Here is a 13,945-nt window from a genome sequence, read left to right as displayed (position 1 = left end):
TCCTTACACATACAGTCTAGTAATTGGTACACTACACTCTCTGAACGGTGACAACCAACTATTTGCTTAACGAGGGAGGGAGACAAGGGGTTAGAGAAGAGCGGGACGAGAGGTGAGGAGAGATGAGGGGAGGAGAGAGAAGGAGGAAGTAAAGTTGAACTGAAGACACATTCATCATTGTCATCTCCCAGACGTTCCGGCTTAGGTGTCGCCTCCTCTTAATGACCAGAGGGAGCAATAGCGAGACGAAAAGGGGGAGATGGAAAAAGAGAAAGTGTGTGTCCAACCTAGTACTGGCCAACTTTACCTAACCACAGTGTACACGGTTCAACTCTCTCCCAAAGACATGGAAGTGTCAGACAGCTACACTGAGTCTACCTTTGAGGCCTCTTTGACTGATATGCCCCGTAATGCAGGCATTCGCATGCTAGTTACTCCTCAAAACACTGTACTGCAACACCATCTGCTGGTACAAAATCGTTCTACTGAAATCAATAGCTCTGCTTAAAGAAGCTCACCTCTAATGGCAGTCATGGGGGCAACCTTAGAAGCAGCTTACTGCGGTTTGACTGTTTGACTGAAAGTGTGTAGTAAGGTAATTGGACTGCCACAGCGTGCTATGCATTGTGGCCAGGCTACCAGCCTGTTTAGTTACATTCCCCACCCATCCACATCCAATATGGTGTTGTCTGGTTGATTGTAATAGAACCTGAGGGTTCCAGGAAGAGAACCGTGACAGGACGACCCCGACAAAGTCGTCATCGCTGAGAACCATGAAATACATCGAACGTCGCGGAGGTCGTCTGTGGGAGTTGCTGTCAATTTGCCTATTTGGACGGCTCAAAATCCGCCATTGGGTATGTGGGATGTAAAGCTGAATTAATTCACGTGGATTATTAATCACGGCTGAAAACCTCACTTAACAACCCAATTCTGTGATTCTGTTGGCTCAGATACATGCTGCAGCAGGCTAATGGAGGGTAACTCAGCCGTGGGCTGATGAACTGATTGATTAACGTCAGACTGAGACAAATCAATTGGTTAAGGAGACAGATAAGAGAGATGAAAGGAGGGGTGGGTGGATAGATGGATGCAGGAAAACAGTATCTGGCCCAGGCATTCCTTCATCCGACTCATCCATCCAACCATCCATCGTTGGACCTACTGATGTTGTACTCCTGCACTTTGCTGACATAGCTGTAGACGGGCGAGTAGCCAAAGAGGACAACCATGACCACGTCCCCATTGGCCAGTTCAGCCATGTGGGCAGAGTGTCCCTCCACGGCGTAGGGCGGGTCCTGGGCAGGGCTGTTCGGGGTCCTCTGGGACCAAATACGACGAGGGATGTTAAAGACCCAAAGTTCGTCCGTCACGTTGCCTGATCCAGCCTCCAGTTTCCCCCCGTACATGTAGATGTCATCCTGAAGAGGAACACCACAGAAGAGATTATGGTTTGGGAATTGTGTTTATGTAAAGATACAAAAGACTAGAGCATTTGATTCTGAATCATGGAATTCATGGAAATGGGTACCATGTTTTTAGTCATGAAGACAAATGGTACAACCGTGCAGGGGTGTAATGGAGCATTAACAAGTAAACAAACTGCAAAAAACATTCAGTTTCATTACAGTTTACCCACTGGTAGTGAAAAAACGTAAATGTAAGAAGCTCACTCACAAAGAATACTAATGGTATGAAACAATAAAAATAATAAAACATTATTTAACAAAAGAGGTCACATTGTAATTTTGATTGATTTTTCTATTGGAGACATTTTATCAAATGTACCACCCCGTTTCCAAAAGTGTTTGGACGCTGTGTAAAATGCAAATAAAAACAGAATGCAAGGATGTGCAAATCATTTATCCCTACATTTAATTGACAATAGTACAAAGAAAACATGTGAAATGTTGAAACGTTATTGCTCAACTGCTCAACAGTTTGGGGTCTCCTTTGTTGTATTTTTCATTTCATATTCAGCCAAATGTTTTGGTGACAGGTTTGGACTGCAGGCAGGCCAGTTCATCACCAGGACTCTTTAACTACAGAGCCATGCTGTTGTGATACGTGCAGAATGTGGTTTGGCATTGTCTTTCTGAAATAAGGAAGGCCTTCCCTGAAAAAGAAGTTGTCTAGATGGCAGCATTTGTTGCTCCAAAACCTGTATATATTGTTCAGTATTAATGGTGCCTTCACAGTGCAAGTCACCCAAGCCATGTGCACTAATGCACCACCACACCATCACGGATGCTGTATTTTGAACTGTGCGCTGATAAAAAGCCAGACTGTGCCTCTTCTCTTTAGTCTGGAGGACGCGGCATCCATGATTCCCAAAAAAAGTTTACAATCTTATTCATCAGACCACTGGACAGTTTTCCACTTCGCCTCAGTCCATTTTAAATGAGCTTGAGCCCAGAGAAGGCGGTGGCGGTTCTGGATCATCTTTATATGGTTTCTTCTTTGCAAGGTAGAGTTTTAACTTGCATTTGTGGATGTAGCTGCGTACTGTGTTCACAGACAATGGTTTTTGGAAGTGTTACTGAGCCCATGCAGTGATGTCCGCTACAGAATCATGTCTGTTTTTAATGCAGTGCCGTCTGAGGGCCTTAAGATCACGGCCATCCAAGATTAGTTTTCGGCCTTGTCCCTTGCATACAGAGATTTCTCTGGATTCTCTGAATCTGTTAATGATATTATGTACCATAGATAGTGAGATCTCCAAACTCTTTGCAATTTTACATTGAGAAACATTATTCTTAAATTGTTAAACTGTTAGCCTGTGCAGTCTTTCACAGCGTGGTTAACCCCTCCCCATCTTTACTTCGAAAAACTCATCCTCTCTGGGATGCTCTATTTATACACAATCATGGTACTAACCTGTTGCCAATTAACCAATTTGTGAGATGTTCCACAAGTTTAGCTTTTCCAGTTTTCTGTTGCCCCTGCCCCTGTCACCTTACTGTTAAATGTAATATATAAAATCTCAATGATATAAGGTACTGTGATTTCTAGGAGGTATTGCAGCCTATCAACATGGAATATGTAGATCTCAATCATGGAAATGTATCATGTTTTTAGCTTTTAATAGTACTTTTGTGCAAAATGTTTTACTTCAATGGCAGGAAAACTGCATTTCTGAAACATTGAGGTGCATACTGTATAGTCAGCCTGGAACAAAGGAAACCTCCTAGCACAGGTCACACACATTTTCACTACACTGTGGGTGGCCAATTATACCATAGCCGGACCAAACACATGCCATTAAGGAACCGACAGCCTTAAGAGCCTTGGAATGTTTTTTCTGTCAGGAAAATCTGCTTTCCTCTCACTTCTACATTACCTCAGCCAGCACTGCAGCCCCCAACACAATCTCTCTTGCTAATCTTGAAAACCCTGAACAAAAATGTTATTGCATCAAATGCTTGAGTTTCGCGGAGGCAAGAGAAATATACAGGAATACAGTAACATCAATTAATACAAAAAGATGTATGATTCCCGAATTCAAGAAAAAGGTTAATTTAGGGGATGCCTTTAATTTTCAACCTTTAGTTGGGCCTACATTTTGTTTTTTTTAATCATATTTAGTGTTCGTCATAATTCGCACTATTATACTAGTATGAACTTGGGCACAAGGTCCAGTTGAACATCTGATTCAACATCTCATTCAACATTTGGTCCTACACAGTTAGCACTCACTTTATGCATACATTCATCCATGTTACAGACCACTTAACAAAACCTAAGAGCACAATACATGACAAGCACAGCTAAATCAGTTGGCTTGTCATGGGTTTCATAAGAACACACACAGTCAAAGTCATATAGTAGAAGTGGATGGAGGGGGGGCCAAGCACAGTGCAACACAAAGTTAATTAGGTTTCCCTTCCGGCTGCAGGGGGTTTAACCACGGGCCCCCCGGCTGATCTGAGGCCCCCACGCTTCCCTCTGATGCTTCATTTCCAATACGGGGGACTTCTATTGAAGTCAGCTCTTTTTGTATTTCTGAGAAAACAAAATAAGAACGCCAAGCAGTGTAGGTTATATAAACACTATGATCTGAATGCATGCGTAATGACAAGCTATTGCTTCAGTCCGTATATTAACATTGGGAAAAGGAGGGTGACAGCCTATATTCCTCACAGCAGCAGACACTTACAGTAATCTCCCAATCCTTAAAAGAGACAGAGAAGAATAACCAATTCCATGGTAGAGGACTGTGCTGGATTATAAACTTGCGAGGGATGGACATGCTCTCCTGCCTGACAGTGTATGTCTATCATGTTCCTGTCTCGCAATTCAGGTGTGTTGGCTTGGATGCCTGTGCTGCAACAGCTCAGCAAAAGCCTTACATGAACAACCTCCTCCAAGAAGCTATTCATTTATATGCTAATTGGGAAGTATGTGGGTCCGGTGGCTGAGGAAAGGCAAGCCAGCCACACGCAGCTCTACCCACCCAAAGGGAAATGCATTTGAGTGAGGCAGGTACCACTACGACACATCTGCCTTTGTGAACGGTAAAACAACACTTGATGGGCTGAGGGTATTCACTTACATCAAAGCAGGCTGATGTGTTTCATGTCAAACAGTGCTGAGTGTATCCTTAACCCTAACAGAGACTGGTGGACCATGTAGCTGTAACACCAGGTTAACACCGCCAAATTAAAATCCAATTGCTGCGTAAATTTTTGGACTTAAACATTTATTATACATAACCATTTATTCTTGAATAAATGGACGTAGCAACTAATTTGGGTTTTAAGAATAGTCAATCCCAAATTAAAACTTAATATTAAATAATTAAAATCAATATTTGTAAAGAATGTACATTTACAAACCCTATACAGACTCAGAAGATGGTTCAAACTATTATGATATCATGGACTGTGTCACGTCCTGGCTGTGCCCCTAGCCATCTCTGCGCTGGGCTCGGGGCATAGCCAGGACAGGACAGGAGGTGGCCTTTAGCCACCTCTACTCCTTTTTTTGGTTTCCCCAATTGGAGGCAGGTGTTAGTCATTGCCTCCAATTGGGGACCCTATTTAAGTTTAGTTTGTAGGCCCCAAGGCGTGGTTCATTTTGGTTTTGTTTATCCTGTGTAAGGAATACCCACGTCACTGGTTGCTGCTTTTTGTTTTGTTGGAGTCCTGCATTCTTTATTTTGTATTAAATGGATTACCTTACCTACCTCTACTCTGCGCCTGTGTCCTCTTCATCCCACAACCGTGACAGAATGAACCACCACCAAGAGACACAGCAGAAATGGACGGTAGGGGAACTCCTCGGTTGGCCGGACAGCGACACCGAGGAGGAGAACCCCTACTGTCCTCTGCGGCACACCGGGCCTCCACAGCATCCACCCCGGAGGAGACGTCGACGGAGGCGACGTAAGCAAACCTCCGTGTGTCCGCCCCAAGAATTTCTTGGCGGGGTGCTGTGGGGGCAGGCGGAATGGAAGGACGCGGCCGTGCCACCCGTGCTCACGTGTGGGGTAGTCCAGGTGCCCCAGCCCTGCCCGGTGCCAGCTCCTAGGCGTCGGGCAACAACGCCGGGGGGGCCTATGAGGGCTTTCCCTGATGTTGGGAGATGTGAGGACTGGTGGGGCTATCGGGACCCGCCGTACCGGTTCTCGCAGCCAGCGCCCCCTGCTGCCCGGGAGCCGCAGCCGGCGCCGCCAGCGCCCCACACTGCCCGGGAGCCGCAGCCTGCGCCCCCCGCTGCCCGGAAGCCGCAGCCTGCGCCCCCCGCTGCCCGGAAGCCGCAGCCTGCGCCCCCCGCTGCCCGGGAGCCGCAGCCAGCGCTCCCCGCTCCCTGGGAGCCGCAGCCAGCGCCGCCAGCGCCCCCCGCTGCCCGGGAGCCGCAGCCAGCGCTCCCCGCTCCCTGGGAGCCGCAGCCAGCGCCGCCAGCGCCCCCCGCTGCCTGGGAGCCGCAGCCAGCGCCCCCCGCTGCCTGGGAGCCGCAGCCAGCGCCCCCTGCTGCCCGGGAGCCGCAGCCAGCGCTCCCCGCTCCCTGGGAGCCGCAGCCAGCGCCGCCAGCAACCCCTGCTGCTTGGGAGCCGCAGCCAGCGCCCCCCGCTGCTTGGGAGCCGCAGCCAGCGTCCCCCGCTGCCTGGGAGCCGCAGCCAGCGCCGCCAGCGCCCCCTGCTGCCCGGGAGCCGCAGCCAGCGCCCCCCGCTACCTGGGAGCCGCAGCCAGCGCCGCCAGCGCCCCCTGCTGCCCGGGAGCCGCAGCCAGCGTCCCCCGCTGCCTGGGAGCCGCAGCCAGCGCTCCCCGCTGCTTGGGAGCCGCAGCCAGCGTCCCCCGCTGCTTGGGAGCCGCAGCCAGCGCCCCCCGCTGCTTGGGAGCCGCAGCCAGCGTTCCCCGCTGCCTGGGAGACGCAGTCAGCGCTGCCAGCGCCCCCCGCTGCCCAGTGGCCGCAGCCGCCAGCTCCTCCCGCTGCCCAGTGGCCGCAGCCGCCAGCTCCTCCCGCTGCCCAGTGGCCTCAGCCGCCAGCTCCACCCGCTGCCCAGTGGCCGCAGCCGCCAGCTCCTCCCGCTGCCCAGTGGCCGCAGCCGCCAGCTCCTCCCGCTGCCCAGTGGCCTCCGCCGCCAGCTCCTCCCGCTGCCCAGTGGCCTCCGCCGCCAGCTCCACCCGCTGCCCAGTGGCCTCAGCCGCCAGCTCCACCCGCTGCCCAGTGGCCTCAGCCGCCAGCTCCACCCGCTGCCCAGTGGCCTCAGCCGCCAGCTCCTCCCGCTGCCCAGTGGCCTCAGCCGCCAGCTCCTCCCGCTGCCCAGTGGCCTCAGCCGCCAGCTCCACCCGCTGCCCAGTGGCCTCAGCCGCCAGCTCCACCCGCTGCCCAGTGGCCTCAGCCGCCAGCTCCTCCCGCTGCCCTGTTTTCGCCGCCGCCAGGACCCGCCGTGGACTGGCCGCCGCCCGGGCCCGCGGATGACTGGCCGCCGCCGCCCGGGCCCGCGGATGACTGGCCGCCGCCGCCCGGGCCCGCGGATGACTGGCCGCCGCCGCCCGGGTCCGCGGATGACTGGCCGCCGCCGCCCGGGCCCGCGGATGACTGGCCGCCGCCGCCGCCCGGGCCCGCGGATGACTGGCCGCCGCCGCCCGAGCCAGCGGATGACTGGTCGCCGCCGCCCGGGGCCGTGGATGACTGGCCGCCGCCGCCCGAGCCAGCGGTTGACTGGCCGCCCGAGGCCGCGGATGACTGGCCGCCGCCGCACGAGGCCGCGGATGACTGGCCGCCGCCCGAGCCCGCGGTGGACTGGCCGCCTTGTCCCGCAGCGCCTTCACCTGCCCAGGAGCCCCCGCATCGTCCTACGGCGCCCTCGCCTGTCCCGGCCTCAGCGGCGCCCTCGCCTGTCCCGGCCTCAGCGGCGCCCTCGCCTGTCCCAGCCTCAGCGGCGCCCTCGCCTGTCCCGGCTCTCCCTGACCCTCCGCCGGCTCTCCCTGACCCTCCGCCGGCTTCCCTGTCTCCGGCTCCTTCGCCGGCTCTCCCACAGGGTTCTGACCCTCCGCCGGCTCCCCCGGCTCCTGCTCCTCCACCGGCTCCTATTCCCCCGCCGGCTCCCCCGTCTCCTGCTCCTCCGCCGGCTCCTGCTCCCCCGCCGGCCGTCAACCCTCCGCCGGCTCCCCCGGCTCCTGCTCCTCCGCCGGCTGCCGACCTGCTGCCGGCTCCTATTCCTCCGCCGGCTCCCCTGTCTCCTATGCCTCCGCCGGCTCCCCCGGCTCCTACTCCTCCGCCGGCTCTCCCGCCGGCTCCGGACCCTCCGCCGGCTCCCCCGGCTCCTGCTCCTCCGCCGGCTGCCGACCTGCCGCCGGCTCCTATTCCTCCGCCGGCTCCCCCGTCTCCTATTCCTCTGCCGGCTCCTATTCCTCCGCCGGCTCCCCCGGCTCCTACTCCTCCGCCGGCTCTCCCGCCGGCTCCGGACCCTCCGCCGGCTTCCCCGGCTCCTGCTCCTCCACCGGCTCCTATTCCCCCGCCGGCTCCCCCGTCTCCTATTCCTCTGCCTGCTCCTATTCCTCCGCCAGCTCCCCCGGCTCCTACTCCTCCGCCGGCTCTTCCGCCGGCTCCGGACCCTCCGCCGGCTCTTCCGCCGACTCTTCCGCCGGCTCCGGACCCACCGCCGGCCCTTCCGCCGGCTCCGGACCCTCCGCCGGCTCCCCCGGCTCCTGCTCCTCCACCGGCTCCTGCTCCTCCGCCGGCTCCTACTCCTCCGCCGGCTCTTCCGCCGGCTCCTGACCCTCCACCGGTTTCCCCGTCTCCTACTCCTCCGCCGGCTCTTCCGCAGGCTCCTGACCCTCCGCCGGCTCCCCCGTCTCCTATTCCTCCGCCGGCTCCCCCGGCTCCTACTCCTCCGCCGGCTCTTCCGCCGGCTCCGGACCCTCCGCCGGCTCCCCCGGCTCCTGCTCCTCCACCGGCTCCTATTCCCCCGCCGGCTCCCCCGTCTCCTGCTCCTCCGCCGGCTCCTACTCCTCCGCCGGCTCTTCCGCCGGCTCCTGACCCTCCGCCGGTTTCCCCATCTCCTGCTCCTCCGCCGGCTCCTATTCCCCCGCCGGCTCCCCCGGCTCCTGCTCCTCCGCCGGCTCCTATTCCCCCGCCGGCTCCCCCGTCTCCTACTCCTCCGCCGGCTCTCCCGCCGGCTCCGGACCCTCCGCCGCCTCCCCCGGCTCCTGCTCCTCCGCCGGCTCCTATTCCCCCGCCGGCTCCCCCGTCTCCTGCTCCTCCGCCGGCTCTTCCGCCGGCTCCTGACCCTCCGCCGGTTTCCCCGTCTCCTATTCCTCCACCGGCTCCCCCGGCTCCTGCTCCTCCGCCGGCTGTCGACCCTCCGCCGGTTCCCCCGGCTCCTGCTTCTCCGCCGGCTGTCGACCCGCCGCCGGCTCTCCTGCCGGTTCCTGTCCCTCCGCCGGCTCTCCCGTCTCCTGACCCTCTGCCTCCCTGGCCTGTCCCTGCGGCTCCGCCTCCCCGGCCTGTGCCGGCGGCTCCGGGCGCTGAGCCTCCGCCGGTCCGGGTGTGGTCGTCCCGGTCTTGCGGTCGGGAGCCCGCGCCTTTGGGGGGGGGTACTGTCACGTCCTGGCTGTGCCCCTAGCCATCTCTGCGCTGGGCTCGGGGCATAGCCAGGACAGGACAGGAGGTGGCCTTTAGCCACCTCTACTCCTTTTTTTGGTTTCCCCAATTGGAGGCAGGTGTTAGTCATTGCCTCCAATTGGGGACCCTATTTAAGTTTAGTTTGTAGGCCCCAAGGCGTGGTTCATTTTGGTTTTGTTTATCCTGTGTAAGGAATACCCACGTCACTGGTTGCTGCTTTTTGTTTTGTTGGAGTCCTGCATTCTTTATTTTGTATTAAATGGATTACCTTACCTACCTCTACTCTGCGCCTGTGTCCTCTTCATCCCACAACCGTGACAGACTGTCAGTCCATGCATCAATTATTCTGTCTCACAATGTGATTACTTTTCTCTAGCCCCACCACTCAGCTTCACAGAAACAGTCGCTCTTAAGACACTTTGTTGTTGTAGAGAGACTGTAATTCATAAAAAGCCTTGGCGTACTGTCATTTCCACTGTTTAATCTGATGAATTATATAAATTACAGTAGAAAATTGTATAATACAACCATTAGAGATTATATCTTTACAAAAGTGAACTGTTTTGCAATGAATTGCTCAAATTGATGGTAAAATTCAAAAATGACAGCATTAGTCAAACAGCATGAGTAAGTGTGAGATCAGATATCAGGGGTTAGTGGTTAGATCAGGGTCAAGATTTCTTCTCGGTAACCAGAGGATACTAAGAATCTGATATCAACTTTGGGACAATTTCATAACATTTTCTCAAGAGCAATTCTTGAGGGAGGACACAAAAATCAGTGCTGTGATACGGTTTACGTTTTTTGGTTTGCTCACTACTATTGCTCAGCAAATTCAAATATTGTGTGCAAACTCTACCAACATAATACAAACTTACTGGATTAACCTCACATTAGCTACGTGCATTGAGTGCCTTTCAGGTGGTGGACTCACCAGCTAAGGAACACTACATTGTAAACTTCTCTCATTGACCCCAATTCAAACAGCTGCAAACACAGGTTGATGTTACTGTAGCTTGCTAGCAAACGTCAGCTAATCGCTAGCTAACATAAAGTGTGACCTGTAATTCAATGTAGCAAAAAAGAAGGCTAGTGACAGTGTTTTATTGTATTCAGTGGTAGACGTAAAGACATTTCAAACATCCTTTGTTTGAACTACTAACCTATAGTCAGCCACCAATGACAGACTCTGTCAGATTCCCACACATGAACTGTACCTGCATGATGTGCCACTGCTGAGGGCTGGGGGGGGGCAGTGGATCAAACAAGCAATGGATGGGGGGATTGCAATATTTTGAAACTTAAAAACACGCTATTAAGTGTCTATAATCAGCACACATGTTTTCATTGCATCTTATTAATATTATTGAAATGACATAGTTAGGTTTACAGCAATATGGGGGGGTCGTGTGTGTCCAGGATTTCTGCCTATGTCAGTACCCTACTCTAGCTTAAGTCACGACTGTTACTCTATGATTAAAATATCTCTCATACACAGACTACAACCAAGGCCAGTTTGATAGTCAGTTCATGAAAGCGAGGGAACTTTATCACTGTATGAGTAGTGAGTAAGTACTTCCATGGAGGTACCATTAAAAAGAAAATAGCAAATACTGAATGAGAGTAACAAAAAAAGCCATAACCCTTAAACCGTAAAATACTACTTCCATTCAACTCACAGGAACAAAGTTACATTCCCTAGGGTGAGTAGCCATAGTAACCTAAGACATCTCATTTAAAATCCATTTGTACCTCTTGAAAGCCACCAAATCATTTAAGAGTTTAGAAGTAAAGGAAGAATTTTATGTCAGAAACACATGCCACAGGCAGCCTTTCTATTTAACAGGGTCATTCAGTCAGACTCCTACAGTTTCAAGGAGAGAAGAGGCAGGGCAAGCAGTTAAAATGTAGTTGTCATGCTTGCTTCCTCTTGTGAGCCAAAATGTCAGTTACCAGAGCTAAGCCTGCAGCCCTGCTGCTTCCTGACCAACCCTGAGGTCCCCACATCCATCTTACTGCCATGTTATCTCTACTTAGACCCAGGGGGAGGCAGTCCTCTTAACTCCCTCAACGACAATAGAGGTGGAGAGGGAGCATCTGGGAAGCAAAAAACACTCAATCGACAGAGAGAATGAGTGAGAGAGAGAGTGAGAGAGAGAGAAAGAGAGAGAGAGAGAGAGAAAGACAGGGAAGAGAAACACTCAGCAAATAGATAGGGTGAGAGAGTGTGTGAAGAAGGGAAACATTCAACCAACAGAGCAACGGAGAGTGAGTGTGAAGAAGAGAAACACTCAACCAACAGAGCGACGGAAAGGGAGTGTGAAGAAGAGAACCACTCAACCAACAGAGCAACGGAGATTGTGAAAAAGAGAAACACTCAACCAGGAGAGCGAGTGTGAAGATGAAAAACACTCAACCAACAGAGAGTGTGAAGATGGAAAAACACTCAATCAACAGAGATAGAGAGAGAGTGTGAAGATGGAAAAACACTCAATCAACAGAGATAGAGAGAGAGTGTGAAGATTAAAAACACTCAACCAACAGAGATAGAGTGTGAAGAAGAGAAACACTCAACCAACGGAGATAGAGAGTGTGAAGATTAAAAATACTCAACCAAGAGAGCGAGTGTGAAGATGAAAAACACTCAACCAACAGAGATAGAGAGAGAGTGTGAAGATGAAAAACACTCAAACAACAGAGATAGAGAGTGTGAAGAAGAGAAACACTCAACCAACGGAGATAGAGAGTGTGAAGATGAAAAACACTCAACCAAGAGAGCGAGTGTGAAGATGGAAAAACACTCAACCAACAGAGATGGAGAGAGAGTGTGAAGATGAAAAACACTCAACCAACAGAGATAGAGAGAGAGCGTGAAGAAGAAAAACACTCAGAGAAACAAAAAACGGTCCCTTCAGGATTACACAATAACAGAATGTTTTGGCAAAATCAAAATTTCCTTGCAGATTATATGAGGGCTTGCATATTGAACGAATCCCCAGCATACAACTTGGCTGTGCTTCAGAAGGCGATGATCTACTTGTCAACAAATTACCGCTTAATTAATTATTTTCTAAACAGAAATAGACAATATTCATACGATCATCTGCCCAATCCACCTTTTCTCCTGGACTTTACTGTCAAGGATCAGTGTTAATGACTTAAAAGGAAAGGGGTATAGTTGGCAATGGTACATGGGACAAAACAGTATATGCCACCCTGACATGGTAATTACATAACAAAAAAAAAGATCATCCACTCACAGCAAGTTTTCCCCTTTATGGGACAGAAAGAGGTTGGTTGCATATTTAACTCTTCTTGAGAGTGAAGTAAAAAGTCATGTTTTTTGCATTGGTTAATACCAGAACAATGTGGATTTCACAACAGGTGGGTGATATTTTGGAACAGAATATTTCAGCACTGTATTTTAATTCTAGATGACATCGGTTTTGAGTAAGTATTGTCACACATCTTGGCAAAAAGCCATGTTAAAGGTTGACTATAAAGGGGTGGTTATAAATTCTCTTTGGGGCAGTACCTTTGAAGGAGTGGGATTAGGGGGTTGGATAGACAGTCATTTCATGCCAAATTATTAAATCATACCAGTATGTACAGTACATGCAAATCAGTATCAAGCATCAGTAGATCAGCATCAAGTAGATTCAAAATAAGGTTTTCATTCAGCGTTTCACCAAAATATCTGGATTTCACAGATTTTTGTATCCGAGTATGCAATTGTTCATGAGCTATTACAAACAGCACAAATGATTACTTTAGATTAAAAAACTATTTTGGTCATAATCCAAAAACACAAATCTTACTCCATTGTATGCAGCTGTACATCAGAACTTGTTTGACAACGTCGCTATATTTACAGAAAGCGGCGTAGCTGTATTGGACTGCCTGGTGACAGAAAGCTAGACGGAACACATACACCCTGACCCGGGCTGTGACCATTAGCTAACTTACCTGGTAGAGAGCCAGAGAATGGCCGTATCTCTGCAGAGGACTTGTATTGATCGGCACCACATCCCAAGTGCTGCTCTCCAGATTATAACTGCAGGGGAGAGAGAGAGAGAGAGAGAGAGAGAGAGAGAGAGAGAGAGAGAGAGAGAGAGAGAGAGAGAGAGAGAGAGAGAGAGAGAGAGAGAGAGAGAGAGAGAGAGAGAGAGAGAGAGAGAGAGAGAGAGAGAGAGAGTCAGGCCATAGCTGATAGAACATACAACAAAGAGATAGATCGATGAAGTAAGTGGAGGGAGACTGAAAAGATCCAGAGAGACATAGCAGGTTAAGGGAGACAGAGAGATGAAGTTGTAGAGGGGAGCGAATGTTTGAGCCAAAGGCCCACAGGGACAGAGGGAGACAGGAAGGGGAGAGAGACAGAAATAGACAGAAAGACAGGCATTCCAGGCCTCTCTTCGGTCAGAGCCTTACTTGAGCACCATTTGGAAGGAGCTGTAGTTGAAGGTGTATCCTCCAATGACCCACATGAGTTTCCCGTGCACCACGGCCTTATGGGAGGCTCTGCCCAGGGACTGGCCGAAGGGCTTGACATTAGGCCTTACCCAGTAAGACTCTGTGGATGGCACTGACAAAGCGCAATCTGGACCTGTACGGGAACACAAAACACTGGAGTCAAATGCTTCTGGTTAAATACTGTCAAATACGGTAACCGTGACCCTATTTGAGAAGCACTTAACGAAAAAGACTAGAGACTGTTCTGAAAATCTTAAATGTATTTGCCAACCAAACACAGTGCTACAGCATCATCTGCTGGTGAAAAGCTTGCTAACACATCTATGTGTATCTCAAACCATACTCTTTTAAGTGGGTATTTGTTCACTAGAGTACTTACTTCCTACAAATATTTAAGCTT

At 51.7% G+C, this 13,945-nt stretch overlaps 1 protein-coding gene across 2 annotated transcripts in view; it reads right to left on the bottom strand.

Annotated features, from left to right (window-relative positions):
• The window catches only part of atrnl1a (attractin-like 1a), a 247,344-nt gene that overhangs the window by 196,555 nt on the left and 36,844 nt on the right, over window positions 1-13,945 (bottom strand). For both annotated transcript variants that reach the window (XR_004575815.1, XM_010869853.3), the window contains exons 6-8: window positions 13,504-13,678; window positions 13,039-13,126; window positions 1,166-1,421 (exon numbers count right to left, since the gene is read on the bottom strand). Coding sequence is in view for 1 of the 2 variants with exons in the window: in XM_010869853.3 (XP_010868155.1) it covers window positions 1,166-1,421; window positions 13,039-13,126; window positions 13,504-13,678 (519 nt within the window). In the remaining variant the exon portion in view is untranslated. The remainder of the gene's footprint in view (window positions 1-1,165; window positions 1,422-13,038; window positions 13,127-13,503; window positions 13,679-13,945) is intronic.

The sequence above is a fragment of the Esox lucius genome, chromosome 6 (genome assembly GCF_011004845.1).
Source record: "Esox lucius isolate fEsoLuc1 chromosome 6, fEsoLuc1.pri, whole genome shotgun sequence".
Classification (NCBI taxonomy): domain Eukaryota; kingdom Metazoa; phylum Chordata; class Actinopteri; order Esociformes; family Esocidae; genus Esox; species Esox lucius.
Note: the sequence above shows the minus strand (reverse complement) of the source record. Positions and strands in the feature narration are given on the sequence as shown.